At 42.5% G+C, this 14,938-nt stretch overlaps 1 protein-coding gene across 1 annotated transcript in view; it reads left to right on the forward strand.

Annotated features, from left to right (window-relative positions):
* The window catches only part of LOC135083222 (rho guanine nucleotide exchange factor 18), a 40,892-nt gene that overhangs the window by 11,771 nt on the left and 14,183 nt on the right, over positions 1 to 14,938 (forward strand). The window contains exons 11-20 of the mRNA XM_063977959.1: positions 66 to 184; positions 1,424 to 1,558; positions 2,048 to 2,202; positions 2,918 to 3,050; positions 6,948 to 7,105; positions 8,174 to 8,295; positions 10,505 to 10,618; positions 12,087 to 12,196; positions 12,782 to 12,938; positions 13,781 to 13,952. Coding sequence (XP_063834029.1) covers positions 66 to 184; positions 1,424 to 1,558; positions 2,048 to 2,202; positions 2,918 to 3,050; positions 6,948 to 7,105; positions 8,174 to 8,295; positions 10,505 to 10,618; positions 12,087 to 12,196; positions 12,782 to 12,938; positions 13,781 to 13,952 — 1,375 coding nt within the window. The remainder of the gene's footprint in view (positions 1 to 65; positions 185 to 1,423; positions 1,559 to 2,047; positions 2,203 to 2,917; positions 3,051 to 6,947; positions 7,106 to 8,173; positions 8,296 to 10,504; positions 10,619 to 12,086; positions 12,197 to 12,781; positions 12,939 to 13,780; positions 13,953 to 14,938) is intronic.

Here is a 14,938-nt window from a genome sequence, read left to right on the forward strand (position 1 = left end):
GGTGCATTATCGCCCACTTTACGAAAGGCTGTTCTAAATGTAATGTAACGATTGTTCGCCCGCAGGCGAATTCTGCTCGCGGCACCACGACGCGGTGGAGGTGTTTAAGGAATGCTGCACGCGCGAGCCGCGCCTCGCTCGCTTCATACGCAAGTGCCAGCAGAACCCCATGCTTAGGAAGAAGGTGAGAAAGATATCTATATAAAAATAAATTGCTGTTCGTTAGTCACGCTAAAATCGAGAATGGCTGGATCGATTTGGCTGATTTTGGTTTTTAAATAATTGTTGTATAGCCTGACCAGGAACATAAAAACCCTGGCATAGAGGCGCGTCAATTGCATTTGATAGTGCAACACTGAGTACAGTCGTACCTGTGTTAAATTAATAGGCTAACTTTATGTATCAGGATTCAGGATTACGGGCTAATTTGATATTTTCATAAATTAACGAAAAAAATATTATTATAGGTAACCTGGTTTAAATAAATTAAATGAAACCATCAATCGAGCTAGTAGGATTTATTATTCATCAATAATAAAATTCAGAACTTGAATATTCAACTGCAATGTCTGCTAAGAACGCTTCAAACTCGGTACTTCTTTCCCAATTCCATAAAATTCAACACTTAAAAAGTGACAAAAAACTTTAAAATAGGTAGTTGAAACAAACCACAGCTAATTTTCATAGTGGACTTTACTATACGATAAACATGACAGTCAATTTGACAACCTTTGTCGGAAACATTATTCAATGAAAATATTGTCCGAACCCTTAGTATTTCTCTTCGACAAATACTTTAACACATTGTGAACCACTTTTCTGTCACGACTATAAAAATATTTTAGCAATTTAATTCACAAAATCAATTGCGCACATTTAAAATAAAGTTTGTTTACACTTTGACAGCAATAGACGGACATGCAAGGTGACATGTTAATGAAGTTTTCAGTTACTGTTGCCATTAAAAGAAATTAGTACCATTAGTTTTCCGCAACATGGCGAGGGTTTTTATGTTCCTGGTCGGGCTATAGTTTAAAGTTAAATGGTGAGAAAACATGGGAAAAATTACGATTTGATTTCCACGCGTACGAAGTCGCGGACACAGCTAGTTTAAGATAAAAAATATATACACAACAAATATCCAAAAGTTTTATTGTACAAAATTATTTTCATCAGGTACCTCTTCGAAATGTATGTTTTAGCTTGCATTCTGTAAAGCCTGTGTCGTAAAAGGCGACTAAGGTCAAATATAAGAATATTAAGCTTCAATCTGTCTGGTCAACGTTCCATGGTTTAACCAAATTCTCCATTTGCCTCTGGTATATTCGAGAGGGTCGTGCTCCTACAGTGTAGACTAAATGATCTGTAATTATAACATTTAAGTCTGCTTACATACGATCCTAATTCCATCGTTACCTCACAGGGCGTACCAGAATGCGTGCTATTCGTAGCGCAGCGGCTGACAAAATACCCGCTACTGCTGGAACCGCTGCTCAAGACCGCCGGCGACGACGTCCACGAGAGGGAGTTGCTGCAGAAAGCGCTTTGCGGAGTCAAGGTATGGTATTCTTTATAATTTACCTCCTCCTCCTCCTATACATGTGACGTCACGCTCAGAACAAAATTTAAGGGTCTGGTTCATTTCAAGCCAGATTTAAATATTCGTTTATAAAATTATTTACTTTGAGTAAGTCACGGGAGAACCGTGACCTATTTGATCGACTTTTTAACGAGTCGTTTCGTTTTGTTTTGCCTCCAAATGTTTTGTGATACAAAAGTCTCAAGTTACTGTGTTTGTCATGATTTTGTCTCTTGCCCAGTCTTTTGTCAAGGAAGACCTGTTTAGCACAAAATAAATATCCCTCTTCTAAGTCGGAAACGTTAAAGTTTCATTTGAAATTAACCTTTTACTTTTACGTACCTACTTTTATGTGTGTGTGTCAATAAAGTTTTTATCTATTTCAAACAAACAAAAATATACTGTCTTAACTTTGACAGAGTGGATTCAACCATCAAGTAACTATTACATTTCTCATTCTTCCCTCAGGAAATCCTAGTCGACGTGGACAACCAAGTGGCAGCGAAGGAGCGCGAGGATCGTAAACTAGAGATATATCACCGCATCGACGCCAAATCATTCGCCAACTTCAGGGGACGCAAGTTCAAGAAGAGCGACATACTACAGGGGAATAGGAGTCTCAAGTATGTTTGTTAATAAAAACTTATCATACGTCATAGTCCACCCACAAGGTGGACCGACGACCTCATAAAGGTAGCAGGAAGGCGATGGATGCAGACCGCTACCAACCGGTTATTGGAAACATGGAACATGGAAATCATCAGGGGAGGCCTATGTTTAGCAGTGGACGTCCTATGGCTGAAATTATGATGATACGTTATAGGTCGCGCAGCTAGAGTTGAGGCGATTAACACAAGCAAAGATCAATCAATCTTGAGTATTTTGACTGATTTGTTTATTCTGTATTCAATATTACATTAGTTAGTGTTCGCCTCAATATTCGTTGCGTGACCTATAACATGTTTGTTTCGTTTCAACTTAATGCCGTCATCTGCTGAACATAGGCATCCCCCAAAGATTTCCTCAATTTCCGGTCCTGCGCTACCCGCATCCAGGTTCTTCCCGCGACCTTCTTCAGATCCTCTATCCGTCTATAGTCTGGTCGCGTAATTATATTGCTGTCGCGACTGTGCGACGGGCGCCCGCAGTGAGTGTGCGAACAACATAATTACGTGTGAGCGATAAGGATTGGTTGCTTGGGGTCAATGAACAAAATTCTACGTGCTCAGAGACCGGGCTTTAATTCAAGTGGATATAATTTGGCTGAAACGTACGAACGAACGAAGTATTATTGTTCGTACATAGGCTTAGTTATTAACTGATGTTTATTCGTTTCAGGTTCGAAGGAGTAGCGACGTTAATGCAAGGCCGTAGCAAGATGCAGACGCTGCTTGTCATAGTGTTAACTGATGTGCTGTTCTTCCTACACGACAACAACAACAAATATACGTTCTTCACGCCTGACAATAAGGTACGATTAGTAAGTATAGAATCAATCACTAAAATATTACATAATAACAGATATTTTTTTTTGTAGAACCTGATACTTTTTCTATCTCAGATTCTTTCATATAGTTCTTCTGGATACCTTAATTGAACTTCTCCCTTATTTATCACCTATTAAAAGTAATGATTTAAGAAAGAATACCATGTTAAATTCGAGGTAATTAATGTTCCGAAATTCTCGAATCGGCAGTCCGATGTCTAAACTGCTGGGTTGTACAGTTCAAGGTAAATATAATTCCGCTAAATTATAAGGCCAGCAGTGAACGGAGATTCAACAACATTAGACTATTTGACACCATTCCTCAATAATTCGAAATCACAACTTTTTAAAAAAGACACTTCACTCTAGTCTTAAAAACTTAATTAATTTTAAATTAGCTGCAAATTAAGATTTTTGGATGAATTGTAATTGAAAAAAGTAGTTGCTTGTATTGCCGTACAAAATCTATGGGAGAGTCTCGTTCTGGCAGTTTTAAAAAGTCGTCGTTCGTCGTCGTTTCAGCCAAATGACGTCCACTGCTGGACAAAGGCCTCCCCCAAGGTTTTCCACAATGAACGGTCCTGCGCTGCCCGCATCCAGGCTCTTCCCGCGACCTTTACCAGATCGTCGGTCCACCTAGTAGGAGGCCTGCCCACGCTACGTTTTCCAGCCCGTGGTCGCCACTCGAGAACTTTCCTGCCCCAACGGCCATCGTCTCTACGAGCTATGTGCCCCGCCCACTGCCACTTGATTTTAGCAATTCTGCGAGCTATGTCGGTTACTTTGGTTCTCCTACGGATCTCCTCATTTCTGATTCGATCACGCAGGGAAACTCCGAGCATAGCCCGCTCCATCGCCCTTTGGGTGACCTTGAGCCTTCTTATGAGGCCCATAGTAAGCGACCACGTTTCGGATCCATATGTCAACACTGGCAACACACACTGCTCGAAGACTTTCGTCTTGAGACACTGCGGTATTTCGGACATGAGTATATGGCGAAGCTTCCCGAACGCTGCCCATCCGAGTTGGATTCGACGATTGACCTCTTTCTCGAAGTTGGACCTACCTAACTGGACTGTTTGTCCCAGGTATACATAATTGTCGACAACTTCGAGTGTAGAGTCTCCAACCTTCAGAGGAGTGGGTGCAACACGGACATTAGACATGATTTTTGTCTTGTCCATGTTCATTCTGAGGCCCACTTGTTGAGAGGCTCTACTGAGGCCATCGAGCATTGTGCCTAGATCCTCCAAGGTCTCAGCCATGACTACGATATCGTCCGCGAATCGAAGGTGGGTGATGTACTCGCCGTTGATATTTATGCCAAATCTGTTCCAGTCCAGAAGCTTGAAGACATCTTCCAGGGCGGTGGTAAACAGTTTTGGAGATATGACGTCTCCCTGTCTTACCCCTCGCTGCAACTGGATAGGTTTCGAGTCCCGATCCTGGAGGCGGACCGACATTGTGGCGTTTTTGTACAAACCCCTCAACACTTCGATATATCGATAGTCAATTTGGCACCTTTGGAGAGACTGTAGCACTGCCCAGGTCTCGACCGAATCGAAGGCTTTCTCATAATCCACAAACGCCAGGCAAAGTGGTTGATTATACTCCTCGGTCTTCTGTATAATCTGCCTTAGCGTATGTATGTGGTCTATGGTACTAAAGCCTTTTCGGAAACCGGCTTGTTCGGGAGGCTGGAAGTCGTCGAGCCTGCGAGCGAGACGATTCGTAATGACTCTTGAAAACAGCTTGTAGACATGGCTCAGAAGTGAGATGGGTCTATAATTCTTCAATAAGGTTTTGTCACCTTTTTTGAAGAAGAGTACCACCACACTTCTGTGCCATGTCGTAGGCGTTTTTCCTTCGAGGATGACGGAATTGAACAGCTTCTGAAGAGCCCTCAGTACCGGCGTTCCGCCTGCCTTCAAAAGCTCAGCCGTGATTCCATCATCACCCGGTGCCTTGTTGTTCTTCAGCTGTTTGAGAGCCATTCTAATCTCGTACAGACTGACGTCCGGGATATCTTCGGTATAGTGTCGGGTCAGTCTAGCTCTTGGGTCTTCGGCTAGATTTGTGACAGGTGCACGTACACTCGTGTATAATTGTCCGTAGAACTTCTCGACCTCTTCCAATATCTCCGGCCCCGACGAAATGGCTCTGCCATCCTCTGTTTTCAGCTTGGTCAGTTGACTTTGGCCAACAGACAGATCTCTTGCGAACACTTTAGAGCCCTTGTTTCGCTCAATCGCCTCTTTAATACGGTCTGTATTAAATTGGCGTAGGTCGCGAGTCAAAGACTTGGAGATCTGTCTGTTAAGGCGCCGATACTGAGCAGCATCTTCAGAGGACTGCAGAACCAAGTTCCGTCTCTCTTCCATGAGTTGATTGGTGAGGTCAGAGATCTTTTTGGTTCCTTTTGAACGACGGGTTTTAAAGAACTTAGACCCAGTCGTTTGGACAATTTCCACGAACCTGTCATTGTATTTGTCCACATTTTCGCAGTCTCCTAGGCATTCGAAACGATTTTGCAACTCGAGCTGAAAGCTTTCGGGGTTTTGGAGTTGGATGGGCGCTGGGCGGAGCGTAGACTTCATCAGTCGACATCTCTCGAGCTTGGGTCTGATATTCAATGTGCCTCTTACCATTCGGTGATCGCTTCCTGTTTTGACCGAATTGATCACAGAGACATCATTGAATATATGCTTCTTCGTCGACAAGACGAAGTCTATCTCATTTTTTGTAGCGCCATTGGGATGCAGCCATGTCCACTTTCGCTGTTTTGGCTTTCTGAAGAAGGAGTTCATCATAAAGAGGCCCTCCCTCTCCATAAAGCCAGCCAGCAGTTGGCCACGTGCGTTCCTCTCTCCGTACCCAAATTGCCCCACTTTCGGCTCATTATCGCTTCGTTTACCTAGCTTCGCGTTGAAGTCCCCCATCACAACGGTAAAATGGGACCGGGAGCCATGTATGGCTCTGGAAATATCCTCATACATGGTCTCCACTTCGTCGTCGGGGTGTTCCGTGGTCGGTGCGTATACCTGTATGACCTTCAGCGAATACCGTTTGGTGATTCTGAGTATCAGGTACACTACCCTCGCCGAAACACTCTCGATCTGGACCACGTTGTTGACAAGGGACTTGTGGACGATAAACCCGACACCACCCTGGGACTGCTGGTCGCCCTCCCGGAAATAGAGCAGGTTTCCGGATTTAAGAATTATGGTGTCCTCCCCCTCTCTTCGGACTTCACATAATCCTACGATATCCCACCGTAACCTGCTCAACTCTTCCTCGAGTTCCATTAGCTTCACGTCTGTACGCAGTGTGCGAGCGTTATAGGTTGCCAGGGCCAGAGGTCGTCGGTGTTGGTAGCCTGGCATCCCCCGGGGATTCTTCGCACCCCTTGCCCCACCGTTACCGTGACCGCTACCGTGGTCCGGGATAGTGGGGCCGCCGGGGACTAGGGGCCGTTTTTTTGTTTTTGCCACCATTTGGAGGGTTTTGCCCTAATCGCCACGCTTGGCAGGCGGGTTGGCGATCGCAGTTTTTTTGCTTGGTTTCGCACGCAGACGCTGCTGCCCGTCCGGTGCTACAGGAGTTTGTCGCCTCTTACGACACGCCTCCTGTTGGCGGTGGGGAAAAGTATTCTTTTACGGCCGTCCCCACACAGCACTCTTTTACGGCCGTCCCCACACAGCACAGTTTTAAAAAGTATGTCAATAAAATTGATTTGTGCTGTCAACACGTCTATTCAACGTTCCTAAAATCCTCGAATCTCGAATCGGGCAGTTCGTGCCGACACCTTAGGGTTAATATTGACTCATTCCTTATTATTAACCTATATCATCAGTGACTATCAGTGGTATCTCACTGTTACAGACCGGTGTGGTATCGCTGGTGAAACTACTAGTGCGGGAGAAAGCTGGCGCCGAGGGCCGAGGACTCTACCTCATATGCAGCGGGCCGGCTGAACCAGAGATGTTTGAACTACGAGTGCACCGGCCCAAGGATATTAGCGCTTGGATCACGCACATAAGGTACACAATAGCTTGGGACAGCCTAGTCACCTGCAGCCGCCGTATGCACCGGTCCAAGGATATTAGCGCTTGGATCACGCACATAAGGTACACAATAGCTTGGGACAGCCTAGTCACCTGCAGCCGCCGTATGCACCGGTCCAAGGATATTAGCGCTTGGATCACGCACATAAGGTACACAATAGCTTGGCACATCCCAGTCATTTGCAGTGGGCCAAGGACATTAGCGCTTGGACCACGCACATAAGGTACACAATAGCTTGGCACATCCCAGTCATTTGCAGTGGGCCAAGGACATTAGCGCTTGGATCACGCACATAAGGTACACAATAGCGTGGCACACCCTAGTCACCTACAGTGGGCTAAGAATATTCGCGCTTGGGTCACGCACATAAGGTATACAATAGCGTGGCACGCTTGACTCATCTGCAGCGGGCCGGCTGAACCAGAGATGTTTGAACTGCGCGTGCACCGGCCAAAGGACATTAGCGCTTGGATCACGCACATAAGGTACACAATAGCTTGGCACGCTTTAGTCATCTGCAGCGGGCCGGCTGAACCAGAGATGTTTGAACTGCGCGTGCACCGGCCAAAGGACATTAGCGCTTGGATCACGCACATAAGGTACACAATAGCGTAGTATATCTAAGAAAAAGGCCTACTTAAACTACGCCATCCGGCTCGTGGTCGCCATTCGAGCACTTTTCTGTACCATCAGCTACAACTGAAAGAAAACTAGTTTGACTATTTCTCTACTATTTGTATTATACAACAGTTAACAGTTTTTTGAAATGCGAAAACTGATTTCTGAGTTTCCCATGATGCATCAGCGCTTGGCTAGTATTTGTCTCGGAGCACTTGTATGGTAACGATTATGGGGCATGGATTAAGGGGCAAACGTCCTTGAGGGACTCCCGTAAAGTTTTTTAAATTAATCTTTTGAAGTAAACTGAACTAAAACTGATGCTAATAAATCTTAGTTGGCGCTTAATATACTCAGACTCTTCAACCTCACGACTGATAGGGTATTTTAAAGCTGCATAAAATTAACCAAGTCATTGTCCTCAGAGCCGCCGTACAAAACTGTCCGGAAGAAGAGAAGGAACCGGACGCGCACTCGCTCGCGCCATCAGCCGACGAGCGACAGAGACAACTGGAGGCGAGGCAGGAGAATATTATGCTCATCACAGGTAAGCACTGTTATTCATCGTCATTTTATATGCATTTCTTACTAAGATATAGATCGTTTCACCCAAGAAGACGCGACCACCATTCTTCCGCTAATGTTTGAGTGTTATCGGTACACGCTAAATCATCCATGAGTGCACACGTACACTACAATAATGCCGCTCGGATTGCTCGGATCAAACTCCCCGCACCCCGCGCTTCCCTCGACCAAAAATTGGTGGGACGCGTTTTCTTGGATGAAACGATCTATACGTAGGTATAGTCAAAAGTCATTAGTAATTAAAATCGCCTTAAGAACAATGAAATTGTAAAAAAAAACATGACTGTTGTGTGAATTCTTGCCTAAAGATAAGTTTATAATTATCTAGGCAGTTGAACACGTATACATTATTTAAAATTATTGTTTTAGAAGACCAACTGTGACAGCGTTACTGGTAGAATTAGAATAAGCAGAAACGAATAGACTGACGCACAAGACATGATACAAGAAATTAACATAATTAATATTTAATATAATATAAAAAAAACTTCAGCAATGTGAAAACGTCACATGTATAATATACAAAAGGTTTGTCTGAAGTTAATGAAATATACCTTGGATTTTTCTTTGGATTTGCAAGAGCATGACTTCAATTTTATACTCTGATATACTTCACAAATATTTCAAGATAATTTATTTGGTTTGCGGCTGAATACTGAGACGCTTTTGTAAATACTTATTTCGCTTGTCATCGTCAATTAAGGTTATTTTGGTAGCATAACGTCAGCTGCAGCCTTGCAACCCTTTCATTGCTATTTATTTATCAAAATAAACGAAATGTAAATGACACATTTAATTAAAAATACCGATTGTACGATTTAACACATTCATAGTCCACAAATGGTACACAAAATTGTCTACATCAAGGTATTTAGTACCTGTGTACTCTGCCTCACAACATTTCACCTTATATTTTCACTAAAAGATTCGGCGTTGAGCGATATTCGTATTAAATCGGATGATGTTTCTATATTTTTTACACTTCTCAACTATTACTTTACATTCGTAACGATGGCAAGTGACGTAAGAAGCTTCAAAACTAAAATAGACTCGAGTATTCCACCGTTATTCAAATAACAATGAACATTTTATATCGTTGGACAGATGAAACACCGTGGTGGCAAATAGAAGGTGATTACTACCGTTATGCATGAAAGCATGTTGTATTCAATGTGAATCCTTTTTATTTGTCGACGTTATGATGGTTTGATAGCCTCGTGAAATGCTGCGACGTTGCAATGGTGCAATAATAAATTAATAATCTTTATTCACAAATATCATTTTATAGGTTGTAAAAACAACACCTTCTGCACTATTTGGTTTGAGTTTATTGTCCAGATTTTTCATTCTTCCATGCAGTCGTTTTAACCCCTTATACTCGTAGTGCAGTGGGAATATTGTTTCCACATTCTTTTCCCTAAGTATTGTCTGTTCTACAGGTGACAGCAGATTAGACTATACATTTTGTTGCGAATTCGTCTCTATCACAATTGAATAACATTTCGTCTCTACAAAACGAAAAATAACTTGTAACGCGCAAAACTCAATATTCGTCATAAATATTTACTATAAAATCTACATAGAAGTGGCACCATTGTAACACAGCAGTTACCCAAGCACCGGTCACAATATTATTATATATAAATTTATTTCAACGACCTTATTTTCTACAATATTATTATCCTAATTTGATGATTTTATTAAATTTATTTTGAAATGCAACAGTTATTTATTAATTTATCGTCTCAAATGATTGTCATAGTTTCCTTGATTGTTAGAATTTGTGTGTATAAAATGTGTTTCTAGAAAATATTGCAATATTCAAGTAGGATAATTTTACCAAATATGATATTTAAAATGAAATTCGCATGCCAACATTTTTGATGTTCTTGTACACAGTTGATTACTTACCAATGATTCTTTAGTTAGATCAACTTAGATCACAAGTTATTTTATATAAAAAAGCTCATAATAATATTATAACGTAATTACTTGTGAGGTAATATTAATTAATCAGAAATTGATGAAGTCAATTTATATGAGCTATTGTACGAACCATTGTAATTAAACTTGCGTATGTTTTTCGTTCCCAAAATACTATGGAGTAAATAATTGTTATCTACTACAGACTGTTATCACATAATATTAATATTTCTATTTCACACCAACAGAAACGTTAAGAGCTAAGGACAGAGAACATGCTACACTGCTAGAAGAGAAAATGGCGTTGCACATGAAAATGGTCGCCCACACAGGAAACTATGCTCTCGACGTGCCAAATACAGGTTTGTTATTTAATTTATTTCTTCTTTATTTGCTTATTGGTCTTTACCAGCAATGAAGTTGTGAAATTAACTAAAAATCTTTAAAATATGGTCTAATTCGCAAATCACACGTCAAATGAGAATTTTAAAATAATACAATCATTTGTTTCCGGTTTAAATATTTTATGTCTCAAGATTTAGGGCTGATTCTTCAATAACTTTTAACTGAAGAATAAGTTTGGCACATTGACAGTTTCAATATGAGAAATATGTCAAAATGACATGTTTATTCTTCACATAGCAGATATCTGACGGTTGAAAAACAAGCCCTTTGTAAACTATTTTGGAACTGACTCAAGTGCCTTAGATCGAAAATTATGAGCACATTAATACACAGTCACACATTTTTTTTTATTACAAAGTCATACCTATTACAACTAATTGAAGTGCTAGTGTTTCCCTGATGTGCTAGAGTATTAAAAAATACAAGCATTTTGATAAATACTCAGTCTGATAAGGGTTATAGATCTACATGAATTCATTTTACAAACATTCATGTATCATCATTTATCTCAAAATCAGATGAGTAACAACAAAATGCATTTGTGATAAAAATAAATCCTCTACTTTGTAATCTTAGCACTTGACAAGATTTCAATGATGGATGGATATTTGTGTTTATCTTTCTAAGTAAAGACATGTGTTCTTTACAAGTATATTTAAAACCATTGTTTTTGATAAGACGAATAAAATCTATTGTAGTACGATTCCAATTTTCAACACGTCTTGTTATATTGTATTTGGGAAGTCATCCAAATTAGTTATCGTTTACGTTCTCAAGTAATATAAAAAAGTGACAATACAGTGTGCTTAGTATTAGAGACAGTGTCATAACGAATGCAGAATGCCATCTACCAGAGATACAGAAAAGAGTAAATATAGAAAGACACGGGTCTTTACGTGACATTTTATGAATGAGTCTGCTTGTGACCACGGCTGCAGCATAGCAGCCGAAACGTCAAGCCGTGGATACATAATGTAAATCATTCATAAATATCGCGTTAAGACCCGTGTTTTTCTATTTTAGTTAAATGGAACGCGAAAGTTAAAAATCTTATAAGAGTAATAATGTTTTATGCAAATAAACAAAACAAAGAAAAGAAAAACGCAAAGAAAAAAATATAAAGGAAAGAAGAAAAGAAAGAAATAAAAGAAAAAAAAGGAAGAAGAAAAACAATTACCTACAATTTGATGTACCGTTGACTTTACATACCTGTGACAACATCATCATTTCAGCCACAGGACGTCAACTGCTGAACATAGGCCTCCAAAATGATTTCCACATCACCCTGTTGGTTGCGGCCTGCATCCAGCATCTTCCTGCTGCCTTGATAAGATCGTCGTTTCACTTTGTGGGTAACGTACCGCACCACAAGGTGGACCGTCGACTTTACATACTTGTGTAACTCCAATGTCGCGTTTCCCACAGGAGTAACCACAGTATTCCCGGGTGGTCTGGTGTTCCCGGAATATGTGCGTTTAGCCGCGCCCTCGCCTGACACGCATGCGCTGTGGCAACAGGTCTGCCAGGTCGTCAAGGTATGTGTTTCTTTTTTAATGGATTAAAACTCTTTATTTGGCTTTAGATCTTCTTTGTAATAACAGGTCCAGTGTATAACTGAATCAGTGCCTGAGGCATGGGAGCGGCACGGGAGAGGTTTTGTGACGTCAAACCTTAGCGAAAATTCAAATGTGCTTCAGACTTGTGTGCTCTGTCACATCATAATAATATGTTGTGTCACCCCACCCCTCCCGTGCCGCTCCCATACCTCAAGCACTGGCTCAGTTAAGCACTAGACCTGTAGTTGCTTATGATTGCCAAATGCCAAGAAAGAGTAGTACAGTAGCTGTATTCCGTAGGACATACTTGTCTACTTTGTGTGATAAAAATAATCTTAAAGATAATAGGATGAGAAATTACAAGAAATCAATCAATTATTACTCATTGAATGTTCATGCTTTTGGTATGAAAAGTGATTTTAATCACAAAACATTATAAAGACGTTCCATATATGCGGACAATCCGCAGATATCAGCTTGTTTGACATTATATCTTTTTCATCACTTTCTAAGCTAGTTTGACTTTAGGTTATATTTTTTTCTAAATAACGTTTCATTCAACAGGATTCCCTAGACGCAACGAGCGGCAGTTGGTGCGGTGGCAGTAACCTTGGCCGTAGCACCAGCTCCGCTGGCGAAAGGCATTCACGAGCATATGAGAGTCCGGCACTGCCGCGCCGTGCCGATACATTTGCCGGCTTTGATGGCAACAAGCCTAGGGGTGAGTAGAGAGAGAGAGAGAGGGGAGAGAGAGAAAGAAAGGGATAGAGAGAGAGAGAGAGAGGAGAGAGAGAAAGAAAGGGATAGAGAGAGAGAGAGCAGTAACCTCGGCCGTAGCACCAGCTCCGCTGGCGAGAGGCATTCACGAGCATACGAGAGTCCGGCATTGCCGCGCCGCGCCGATACATTTGCCGGTTTTGATGGCAACAAGCCCCGGGGTAAATGCCGATATCCGTAATTCCTTAGCCTAGTGGCGGGCCTGCCCATACTTACGTCTTCCGGCTCGTGGTCACCACTCCACAACTTTTCTGCCCCAGTGATTAAAACACTAGTATTAGCTCTGCAGGCGAGAGAGAGTCGCTCGTGAGTGTAGGACAACCACGCGCAGATTCCTTTGCGGGCTTCATGATACATGGATTCAGTTATTGACTCTATGTATATGTAGCTAGCGGCAGTTGTTGCGAGTGCAGTAATTAAGGCACTAGTATTGCAGTATGGAGTTTCATACAAAGAACACTAACCGCCTCGAGTTGATACGTTTATGATCCCTTCCCAGGTTGATAGGTGTGCTACGTCCTTTACACGACCCAGTATTACTGTAACCCTGCACTGCTTCGGGACAATGAATGGTTAGTGCTATAGTCTGGTCCGTGAGCACGTAGAATTTTGTCCAATGACCCCAAGCTACCCAACCTTATCTCTCGTTATTCTACGTGCTCACGGACCGGGCTTTAGAAAGAAATAGCGCAAGAAATTCACTCAGTCAATTTAGTTTTCGCACGCGTGCCACTCGTATCAAAACATAAATTATAGACCTTTTCTAAAGCCAATAATTCTTCACAGGGGTATCGCTTCGAATGTCAACAGACACACCAGGGGAGGGCGAGCCGGAAGGGCCGGACAGTGGCTCGCCGCGGCTGTTGGAACAAGTGGGGGGAGACGCGGCCCTGAAGCTACAGCATGCCATATATACGCTCACCTGCATCGTGTGGCAGCAGTTGACCACAATACACAGGTGAGAGGAGATAGGGCTAAAGCCTGGTCCGTGAGCACGTAGAATCCCGTCCAATGACCCCAAGCAATATAATTACGCGCGAGCGATAAGCATGGGTAGCTTGGGGTCATTGGACGGGATTCTACGTGCTCACGGACCAGGCTTTAGAGGGGCGTGATAGTGGCTCGCCGAGGAGACAGGGCTAAAGAGGCGGACAGTGGCTCGCCGCGCCTGTTGGAACAAGTGGGGGGAGACGCGGCCCTCAAGCTACAGCACGCGATATATACGCTCACCTGCATCGTGTGGCAGCAACTGACTACCATACACAGGTGAGGGGAGATAGGGCTAGAGGGGCGTGATAGTGGCTCGCCGAGGAGACAGGGCTAAAGAGGCGGACAGTGGCTCGCCGCGCTTCTTAGAGTAAGTCGGGGGAGACGCGGCCCTGAAGCTACAGCACGCTATATACACGCTCACCTGCATCGTGTGGCAGCAACTGACTACCATACACAGGTGAGAAAGAAGAAAGAAAGAAGAAAATGATTTTATTTGGCAACATAAGACATTCAAAATCAAAATCAAAAATATTTATTCAGTTTAGACCACAAGTGGCACATTCTCTTAAAAAAAACGAGACGATAAAAGTTGCTAAAAAGGTCACCTACTCAGTACTATCTTGACAGTGTAATTGCCAAGACACTGATTATTAGTGGGTGAGATAGGGGGCCAGGGGAGATAGGGGGTAAAAGGCGTGGCAGTAGGTTGCCACGCCTTCCCGGGTAAATTGGAGGAAACACGGCACTTAAGCTTACTGTTATCTGCATCATGTTTAAGCAACTGACCGCCATACACAAGTGAGCCTGTAAGTTGTAGGACTACGTTGTAATTAGAGGAGATTGAGTCAGAGGAAATAGGGTGTAAAAAGGGCGTGGTAGTGACTCGCCTTTTAAAGCCAGTCGGGGGAGTTGCAGCAACTGACTACCATACACAGGTGAGGGGAGATAGGGCTA

This window comes from Ostrinia nubilalis, chromosome 23 (assembly GCF_963855985.1).
Source record: "Ostrinia nubilalis chromosome 23, ilOstNubi1.1, whole genome shotgun sequence".
NCBI classification, from domain to species: Eukaryota; Metazoa; Arthropoda; class Insecta; order Lepidoptera; family Crambidae; genus Ostrinia; species Ostrinia nubilalis.